The 10,755-nt window shown below is 42.4% G+C and overlaps 1 protein-coding gene across 1 annotated transcript in view; it reads right to left on the reverse strand.

The window, feature by feature from the left end:
- LAMA4 (laminin subunit alpha 4) overlaps positions 1–10,419 on the reverse strand; it is a 76,416-nt gene extending 65,997 nt beyond the window's left edge. The window contains exon 1 of the mRNA XM_033143629.1: positions 9,822–10,419. Coding sequence (XP_032999520.1) covers positions 9,822–10,022 — 201 coding nt within the window. The 5' untranslated portion in view covers positions 10,023–10,419. The remainder of the gene's footprint in view (positions 1–9,821) is intronic.
- Between the last annotated feature and the right edge of the window lie 336 nt (positions 10,420–10,755).

Consider the following 10,755-nt stretch of genomic DNA (forward strand, 5'->3'; position numbering starts at 1 on the left):
TTCTCACTAACCAGTTTACTGCATTAGATTCAGTTATGAAAAGTCAAATGTAAATAAGCCAGTACTTTCTGAATAAACACAATCCCACAATATGTATATTGATGGTGATGAAAATTACTACTGTTTCACAGCTGCAGTGTGCAATGCACTATGTGGAATGATTAAACACACCCAGTGGTTCAGGCAAGTAATTTTAGAATCTGGATTAATGGTCTAACAGGAGTGAACTTGTTAAATGATAATGCACATAATTTAGTTTAAATATTCATTAGTAACCATGAATACTGAATCACTAGATAGGCAAACTCTTAGCCTGTCCAGTGAAATGGCATTCATGGTTATTAACCTATTAATCTACTTTATCAGACCCATTTTACTGGAATACAAAAGGCATATCTTACAACTTCAGGACATTCCAAATAATCATAGGGTGGAAATCAACACCACACTATATTAAACGTTCCATCTGTGCAAGCTTATCAGCTTGTGAGACTGAACAAAACCTTCACCCTGTGTGCTGTTCTGGGGGTACTCACAATCCCCCAAGGGGTGTGAAGGTGCTCAGGAAGAAGAGAGGAGGGAAGCCCCATTGTGCAAGAGGTAGCCCTTGGGGTTGGGCGAATGCTGCCCATATTATGAACTTCATTACAATTACAATGAAGAACGGAAATAACCAAACACTCACATGTCAAACAAATCTCCATTATTAAAATTAATAATGAATCATCTAATACCTAAACAGGTAGCTCTTTGGGTTTCCTGTACATATCCTATACCCATACAAAAATTGTATGAACACATTTGCATAATCTTGGAACCAGGAAAACCTGGATTCTCAATGGTGCACAGAGCTTTTATGTTCATAGGCTCTGTTGAAAAGAATTGGTGAACATGTTAAGGACAGGAGAAAGGTCTGCCACCACAATCGTGCTTCTTCCCTGACATGTTCAGTCTATCCACACGAGCAGAGCTGATGCCCAACTTTAGGCACAATGCTGCCAATGGGCCCACCACACTCCAACATGCACATATGTATAGACCCTCCAAGTGTCCCTATTTTCCATGCATGTCTCTGATTTAGAGAAGCCATCCTGGTTTCTAATTTGATCCCGGAATGTCCCACTTTTCTACCGGATGTCCCTATTTTTATTGGAGAAATTTTGGAGGATATGGAGTTATCTGACCCCCGAGCCATTTGAAGGCAATCCTTTATAGGGAATGGTTTTTTTAAAAAAATGATTATGTTTTTATGTATGTTGGAAGCTGCCCAAAGTGGCTGGGGCAACCCGGTAAGATGTGTGGGGTGTAAATACTAAAATTATCATTATGGAATGGGACGTCCCTATTTTTATCGGAGAAATGTTGGAGGGTATGCTTGTAGCCATAATACTTTCTTTGCTGCTGCCAAAGCAGTAACAACAACACCACTCACCGCCTTCTCTGCTGTCCCACCCCAGATGGCATTTTAGCACAGTGGGCAGGTGGGCAGTAAAGCTTTTGAATGTGAGCCAAAGTTGGTACCCATCAGTAGTGGCTACCCGCCATCTTAATTTATCCAAAATGCAGTGTCCAACATTTTAGTTATATTAAGGTGACAGGCAGCAACCACAGAGGAAAACAAGTTTTGCTCCCATTCAAAAGCAGCACTACCACACACCAATGTCAAAAAAAGCCATACTGTGGCTCAGTGAGAAGGATGGTGAGAGTCAACATTCCTTGGTCAGGTTGGTAAGGAGCCCTTTCTGATCCCCCGGGGCGTTCAACCTATGCCCAACTTGGCTGACTATGGGTGCCAGGTCTGGTCATGACAACAAGGATTCTATAAAAGCTGCAGTGGAAATTTTCCTGCTTGGGAATGGGCAAAAGGTTGCCTTTGTTCAAATCAATTAAGCATGAGCTTATCATTTGTACTACGAGCAAAGTATGTTTCCTGACCATGAAGTGTGTCACAGCACTTGAATGCAGCTGAACAGCAGTTGAGGAAAAAGCACAAGTCTCTCTGTGTGTATATAGGTTGGGGGTAGCTTTTAAATCAGATCATCTATCGCTATGGTAAAATCTAGTTTTCTTCTGTTGCCAAAGCTTCCACATGGCTGCTCCTCTCCTAGTTCAAATGCAAAACAAAATACCACTCAGCAACAGAGAGTGATTTAGAGATGGGGTTGATTCCAGTATAAACACTTTGCAGTTAGGCATTCTCTATAAAAGTGCACACTCATATTTTCCATATACAGTGAGATAGACAAAGCCATAACTTAAAAGGCATTCTTTCCTCCAAAGGGGAAAAAACATGCTTGCTGTTTGCAAGATTTCTAGGGTATAAATTATTTCTGGTCTCATAATTTGTTTAATTCCAAAGCTTGCTATCATAAAAAAATGCCATCCATAGCAACGTGCCCTACAAGGTTTGACACTGTTGATAATCTGTCTTTCTGTTGTTATTTATATGCATTGGGGTGGGGCTTTCCTTGCTAAAAAAATTAATATAAGGTGTAAATATGTCCTTTTATCTCATGGCTTCAGATGTTGTGCACTACAGGTTATTTTTCCTCATATCAATTCACGGGGCACACTAGATAGAAAATGACAGTTGGGTGGTTTGCATTTAATTAAACATGCAAGTTTATTAGATGTTGAGCAGCTTTGATGTGAAATAAAAGAAGGAAAATGTAAAAAGGCAGGTAGGCACTTTCAATAAATGGCATATTTAATATAATTAAAGACCTGTAACTAGGTTTCAAATCAATCTGTGGACTTTAAGCTACCTGCCTCCCACCTTGCTCTCCATCCCTGACTACTTTGGTCTCAGGTGAATGAATTCAGCACTCTGCTCTTCTGATCGGCACAAGCATCCCTGCTTGCTACATGGAACAACCTCTTCTCTCTTCCCCTGAGCACCGTTCTGGGCATTCTTCTGACCGCTTTGAGTAGATCTGGGACAGGCCTGGGGGTGTGCACGGGGGGAGACTGGGGAAAACCCCATCGGGCAGGTGGAAGCCCTTGCACTGGCTTCTCCTAGCACACCTGGTTAGCTGAGCCAGCTAAGAACATAAGAAGAGCCTATTAGATCAGGCCAATGACCCATTTAGCTCAGCACCACTGAGTTGTATAATAGCATTTCATGTTCTAACTATCCCTAAAATGCTATTCACTGTTGCCGCACACTGGGTTGACATCTTTATCAAGCTGTTTACTACTTAATGCTCTCTGTGACAGACAGAGCAACACCACCTTCTCTGACCTTTATTTCCAGAGACAACCATGTCCTACTGGTTCTCTCCATTCCACCAGGTTACTGTTATACCCCAAAAATATCAACACCACCCTCCAAGACCAAGCTTCCATTCCTGTTCACCCATCTGGGCTCGGAAGCTTCTAGCATTAGCATATAATGCTTGCATGCATTCTCTTTCTTCAAGTGTCTTTGGTACTTGCATTTTGTTCTGAAGTGCTTTGGCCCCTCTGAATTGCTGTCCTGTGGCCCTACACTCACAACACCTAGTCGTCTGCCACCTCCATTTAAATTTTCATCCACTTTATCATCTTCATCCCAGGTGGGGAGATTCATTCTGAACTGGAGCCTTCTCAGCTCGTCAGCTCCCTTTCTCCTTCAAACGGTTTAAAATATGCTCTGCCACCTTTATGATTTTATGTGCCAACAGTCTGGTTCCATCCTGGTTCAAGTGGTGCCTGTTCCTTTTATACAGGCCCAGCTTGCCCCAGAATGTTTCTCAGTGCCTAACAAATGCAAACCCCCTCTTCCCAATACCTCATCCACACACTAAGACTACAAACCTGAGTCCGTCTAGCCAACCTTCCATGTGGAACCGGTAGCATTTTAGAGAAAGCTACATTGGAGGTCTCAGCTCTCAGTCTCCTACCTAGCAAACTGAACTTGGTTTCCAGCATCTCAACAACTACATTTCCCCATGTCACTGGTGACAAACAAACCACTGACTCCTACTCAGATAACTCTTCCATGTTACATAAGCAAAATTTTGCACCAGGCAGGCAATTCACCCTGCCATCCGTATGCCCACTGCACAGCCAACTATTTATATTCCTAATGGTTGAATCACCCAATCTCCAAGCCTCCAGAGAAGTTTCCTCAGCACAAGAGGAGTCCCTCAAGGAATGGGCCCCTTCTAAGAGAATGCTTTGTTCTTCCTCAAGGTGACACTCTCTTTTCCTGAGACCTTCATGCTCCCAGACAGCTGGGGAGCTATCTTTGTGGGAGTGGGTCACAGCTTAAATGTCCTTGAAGGCCTCATCCACCAATCTCTGCCTCTCTTGCATTTCCCCCCATTATTTACCTTTAACTAATAACTATCACATTGGGAACAGAGAAACACATGTACATTAATGGTTGTTCTCCTTAAACTTTCTCTTCTCTGCAGCTTTTCTTGTCTCAAACAGGCTCATATTATAAAGATTAAAATCAAAGAACAACCCTTTCTAGCTAATAAAGGTGTATATTTTGTTTAGAATTCCACACTAGATATTTCAAATGAAACATGTTTTCAGCATGGACAGTCTATGTCCAAATCATTGTAGGAATTTTTGTGTGTGGCATTCATCTGACATGCCATAATTGCCTATGTATGCATTCAATATGCTTTTCTTCACTATATAGTGTCATATTTTCCTAGTGGTTTTTCAGAAACTGTAGTCCACCTCGGAACATTCTATGAATTGCTTATGTGGTTCTCATGAAACCACCCTTTATAAAAACTGGCACTGCTGAGCATGACTAACAGACTATGTCTGTTTAGGAGAGAGAGGCCGACCCAAGTCAATATTTGGAATAAGAAATAAATCAAGAAGGATTTCTGAGTAAAATAAATAAATATAAAAATAAAGCTCATAAAATGACTTGTTTCATATACTTTCACATACAGGGCAATCCCGAGCCTGAATGGCTTGGCTGAGTACAGCTAGTCATTTTTGTGCAGGGGTGTGCAAAGGAAAAATAGTTTTGTTTTTAAAGCTGCACTTCTTTCAGTTTAGATGTCTTTGTTTTGTTCTACTTTTATTTACACTCATTTTTTACCTCTTCCATTCTAGTAATTTGGGTATTTCCCATGAATGTTTCATGAAACTTGCATGGATGCTTTCTCAAGGCATCATGCCTGACAAATATGGACAAAAAGTCCATAGCTCAGTGGTAGAACATCTTATTTGCATGCAGAAGGTCCAGGGTTCAATCTCCAGCATCTCAGGTAGGGTTGGGGATGCCGTGTCTGAAACCCTGCAGAGATGCTGCCAACACAGGAAGCATCCATCAGGAAGAGTCCAGAGCAGGAGCAAGAAGCAAGCCAGAAGTTATGGCTAGATAACAGTCATAGGATACAATAACACACCAAAGCTCAGTAAATCTGTGTTGCCCAGGAAAGCTCAGCTGTGACCAGGAAGTCCTCATACCCCTTCTTGTCCATAAGAGTCCAGTTGTTGGCTGGATGAGCAAAGGCTGCCCATGGCATGGACAGATGTTGCAACCCATGGCTTGGTGTCTCACCATATGAACAGAGATCCCCAAGCTATCAATTGATGTCATGGCAACTCTTGACACAAAGGTAGGGAGGTTTTCTGTGGTCTATCTTTCAGAAGGATCAGTCATTTATCAGGGGCGGGGAAGTCCTCTCTCTTTCATTGTTCAGGAATTCAGCCAATCACAGGCCTCCCCAGACAATTTGTGACCCATGCAAAGATGCAAAAGCATGCAGTGCTCAATTCAAGATGGTGCAATGCACGAGGTGGGACAATAATGAAGGCTGCTGCATTACAGCAGCTGCACTACTCAGATTGGTCCTTCCTACTAGATGGTTAATTGCCACTGAGCTATAATGGCTGGCAGGTATCTTGCCTGCTGCTTGGTAGCACTTTGCCTACATTCCATGGGGCCATCTACATGTGGTACACAACTGGCGGGCATGAGAAGATCTTTCCTAAGCAGCGCTGAAAAAATACTCTGTTTCCTCACTGTAAATGCTAATCTAGTTAAAGAAAGTACAGAAGATGTGTCTGCATGGTTCTAACCATGTCCCTTAAAGGAAAAAATAAATGTGTTTTGTAAAACCTAGCCCAGTATAAAATGTGGAGCTAGAAATCCCAGATTGCACTGAGGTAGGTGATCTCATGCTCTTTCCACTCCTTCATTAATCCACTGATTATGGGAAAGGTTAACGCACATGTTTAGTTCCCCCCTTGAATTTTGGTTAGGTTGTGACCACTCTCAGCTCCAAGCTAGCATTTATGTCCCACCCAGGTTACAAAGTACATTTTGATCTTAAATCAAATACTTGATTCACCAAGCAGCAGGTGGTGATCCTATTTCTTAACTATTAATTTCAACAAGCTTCTAAACAGGCAATTTCCCCACCACATTATGGACTGTATTTATGCTCTCTCCTAGGGCATCTCAGACAATTCCATCAGAAACTGAAATGTGAACAGAAATTGTCACAGTTTGCATGCTTGTCTGGTCAGGAACAGAGATCATGCAAGCGAATATGAGCAGGTTTCGTTTTTTTAGTACACTAACATTATGTAAATAATCACATCATTTTTTGCAGTTTTTTAAAAAACGTTTTCCTTCCTTTGAAATGCACTTAAATTACTTACATAATTAATTATGCTAGTTTTGGCTATAGCGGCCAGTGAGACGAATTACATATGTTTTAGTGGAAGCCAAACTGCAGAGGAAAAGAAACAGTGCTGATCGCAACAAACACAAGGAGGGATGGAAATCGCTCTCTCCTTACATCCCAAACTCCTTCTCTCCAAGTTACAAATGACTAAGGCTAGCCTTATCAACTGTAGCCTGATCCTGAAGTCAGTACCCACATGATTCAAATGGCATGGAGAGCCATAGCAGTGTCATAGGTGCTAACTCTGCCCTTGGCATGCTGGCTCCTACAGTACCTGAGGTTGTCCAAGTACTGGCAGAAGGTCTGAAGAGAGGGGAGCCTGCACACAGGCTGTTGCCATGAGCTGGAACAGCAGCACATGAACAGGGCCACTTTCTAGTTAACCATATCTTACCACCCACCCCAAAATGGTAAGCTTTGAGTAATTTTGATGGACAGGCATATTTACTGAGATTAACATATCAAAACACACTGAAAGGAAATCCTGATGGAATAGTAGAATGACAGTTTTGTTTTTAATAAATTCACCCTTAGTTGAATCTTGATTCAGCTATATGTGCCAGTGTGGCATAGTGGTGAGAGTGCTGGATTAGAAGCAGCGAGAGCCAGGTTCAAATTCCCACTCAGGCATGATGCTCATTGGGTGACCTTGGGCAAGTCACCATCTCACAGCCTAACCTACCTCAGAAGCTGGCTGTGAGGATAAGCAGAGAAGAACAATGCATGCTGAAGCTCCTTGGAGGAAAGGCAAAAAAATGCTGTATATGAATTAAATACCAAAAATGTTGAGCTTCAACCCAGACTGCTGTTCATTTATCAGTAGTGTTATGTGTAGTAGTGCTAGTAACTGGAACATGTCATTACTGTGATATTCACATTGCTGTGCTAATCCCTGCTAATTTTCAAGATCTGGTGCCAAGATAGACACTCCTTCCTTTCCCATGACCTTTTGTGTCTTAATTTGCCTGCTACATTGAGTCACCTCCACAGGAGGTACTTACTCCCATTCCATAACCTCATGTTATGCTGCTCTCTGGTTTGTAATTTTTGTTTTTTCAACATAGTTCCACTCAGCTGCTACCAAACCAACTAGTTCCAACTATCTAAGATATCAAGAAAACAAATGATGTATTTATTATATAGGGCATTATATGGTGCTTCTAGATGGGCTACAGCTGCCATCACCCTTGACCACTGACCATGCTGATTGGGTGCTGATGGGAGTTGGAGTCCAGAAGAATCTAGATAGCACCCCTTTGGGGAGCTGATATAGGTTGCTTCCAACAGCAGCTGAGCAGACCTCCTGTTCCTCTCCCCACCACTGCACTGCTCTGAAACACCCTCCAGAGTGTTTTTTTGTGGGGGGGGGGGGGTGCGCAGGCGGGAATCCATTATGCCAACAATATCTGTTGTGTTGGTGGATGGATTTGCTAGCTACCTTGTATAATACGTACTTTCCCATACAAAAACCTGAAAAAACCAGTTTAAAACATATACAATATTAAAACAAATAAAAAACAGTAAAATCATAGCAATCATAACAATTCCATTCCATTCCATTCCTGCACAAAGATTAAAGATAGGGCTACTAAGAAACAAACAGCAACCTAATCTGCACTGCCAATTAAAAGCAATCTGAAAAAGAAACGCAAATGACAATGGGGACAGAGCTGATCCCATTTCCTGAGGGAAGGAGTTCTGTAAGTGCCATCACTGACAAGGCCCTGTTTCCTATGTTTGCCAGCCTTATATCTCTTCCTGGTGCCCATGCACAGCACTTCTCTAACCACATCGATGCTCTGGAATGTACACATGAACACATTAGATAGTCCTTTAAGTGTGTATGTGTGTACACAAACACACACATGAGAGTGAGAGCACCTTCAGTATTTCCTGCTTTTTGTTTTTAAATATCACTAAAGTATTGCCATTATTTTTGGCAAAGTCAAAAGTGTTTTAGGCTTTTCATTTCATTTCATTTCATTTCTGCAGGTGTTTACTCAGCTGCTTGTTTTCCATTGCTAACTTAGAAGGAAACCTCATGGAATTCTGTGGTAGCAACTTACAAGTCAACAAACAGTTCTAGCTGCACATATTATTTCATATAGATTTCATGCAGGAACTATAGGCTCCTGTATGGCAACCTAATAGAGGCATACACATCCCACTGAAACCAACAGGATTTGTGGCCATCTCCCTCGTTAGGCTTTCATCTCATAGAGATGCTCCTACAAGTCACATGTTTATTTAAAATCATAGACCCCAATACAAATATTGGTCTGTGCATACAGGACTCCCATACATTCAGGGCTCCTAATTCACACTGAGTATATGCAACAGTGAACATGTATCACTTTGTGCATATACAGTGTACACTTTTACTTGTAGGATGTAAAAGTGTGCATAACCAGAGCTCCTATGTCTCCAAGAGATCGCTGGACGTGGTGATCACATAATCATAGAATTGAAAGGGGTTCAAAAGATTATTTAGTCCAACCCCTGGCAAAACCATAAAATCCACTGCCACAGCATTTCTGATAGGTTGGCAACCAGCTTCCTAGCATGCAAGGACTTCTTTAAAAGTACTGATCTGAAAAGAAGTGAGCTGAGAATCCAGAGAAACACATCCAGTGTATATACCTTTCCTACACTACAAGATTAGACATGAGAGGGACTTTCAGGATAGGTGGGCCCTGACAGACATAGATCAATGATTTCACACTGAAATGAATGGGATTGACACATGGCCATCAGCACAGTCAAAAATACTAAAACACACCCCAGACTTTGTACACACTGTGTTTGAGAGTGCCCCCCTCCTGTCATACTTACAAATCTATCCACCTGAAACTCTGCTTTGGGGGGACAGACTCGTTCTACTGCTCTTGCATGAAATCCAAGCAAGTGAGCATGACTTTATAATACAACAGCCTATTCAAAGAAGGCAGTATGACATGTACATTTTGGAAGGGGGGGGAAGGGCATTTTTTAGAGTTTCCCTTGAAATGCCTTAAAATCCTAAAAACTCCACACTCCCACTTCAAAACACCCAGTGGATTACATTCGCTTTAGCCAAATGGAGACACTATAAAAACACAAAGGGGTTAGGGGAGGGGGAGTGCTGGAAACAGTATAAAGAAGGAGAAAGGTCAACAGACAGAAGAGTTACTCTACCTCAGCAAAATGCGGCCAACTTCGAAAAGATACAGATTGTTGCTGCCCTCTGATAAGGGTGTCTTCTTGGCTGCCGACCGCTGAGCTGCCTTCAATGTCAGCATGAAAAATGTTGCTCTCCGTTGAGGCAGAGCTGAGGGAGACATATCCCAGGCAGAAGAATAGAGGAGAAACCAGGGGCCAGGCCAAGATCAAAGCCATCTCCTCCCCTCACATCCAGCAGTGATCCTGCAGCTTCCGAGCACTGATTTCTGCTCCTGCTTTAATCGCACCCCCCTTGGTTTAGTGGCGCCTCAGTTGTTTTAACTTCCAGCTTCCAGAGGTGGCACTTCTAAGGCAGCTCTTCAGCAGATCCTTATTAAACGGAGTGCCTTTGCTTTCGCTCGCTGCCTTTCCGTGCCTGTAGCTCCTCTGTCTCCCTAGAGGCTCTGGCTGAATAACATACAGATGGGCAGTGCTTAAACAGAGAGTGTCAAAATGCGGATTGTATTCCAGGAAAACACCATGAGCTGTGCTGCCACCTTATCTTCACTCTGTCAGGATACAGACTGAGGCTGCATTCAAAGCTCTGGCTTCCTTCAAGTTGTTATTATCATCACTCCTTTTCCACCTTCCTCGCCACCCACTCAAACTTTGCCATTCACACACACACACACACACACACACACACACGGGTCAGACTGCTTCCTCTCTTCCTACTGCCAAGCCCCACAACCAGGATTTAATTAATAAGAAGCTTCCCGAGTCAGATAGACTCTCGTAATGTTTTAAAGCACTTTCAAGTCACAGAAAACGTGTATTAAAAAATAATATGTTTGCAGTCTCAACAGGCAGAAGAGATTCTTGGCATTCTAAATGTTGGGAGGAGTTGAAGCGCCTTTTCTTTTGAACCAAAGGATCAGGTTCAGGAGAATCGCAAGACCATACTTTGCGG

The sequence above is a fragment of the Lacerta agilis genome, chromosome 3, assembly GCF_009819535.1.
Source record: "Lacerta agilis isolate rLacAgi1 chromosome 3, rLacAgi1.pri, whole genome shotgun sequence".
NCBI lineage: Eukaryota > Metazoa > Chordata > Lepidosauria > Squamata > Lacertidae > Lacerta > Lacerta agilis.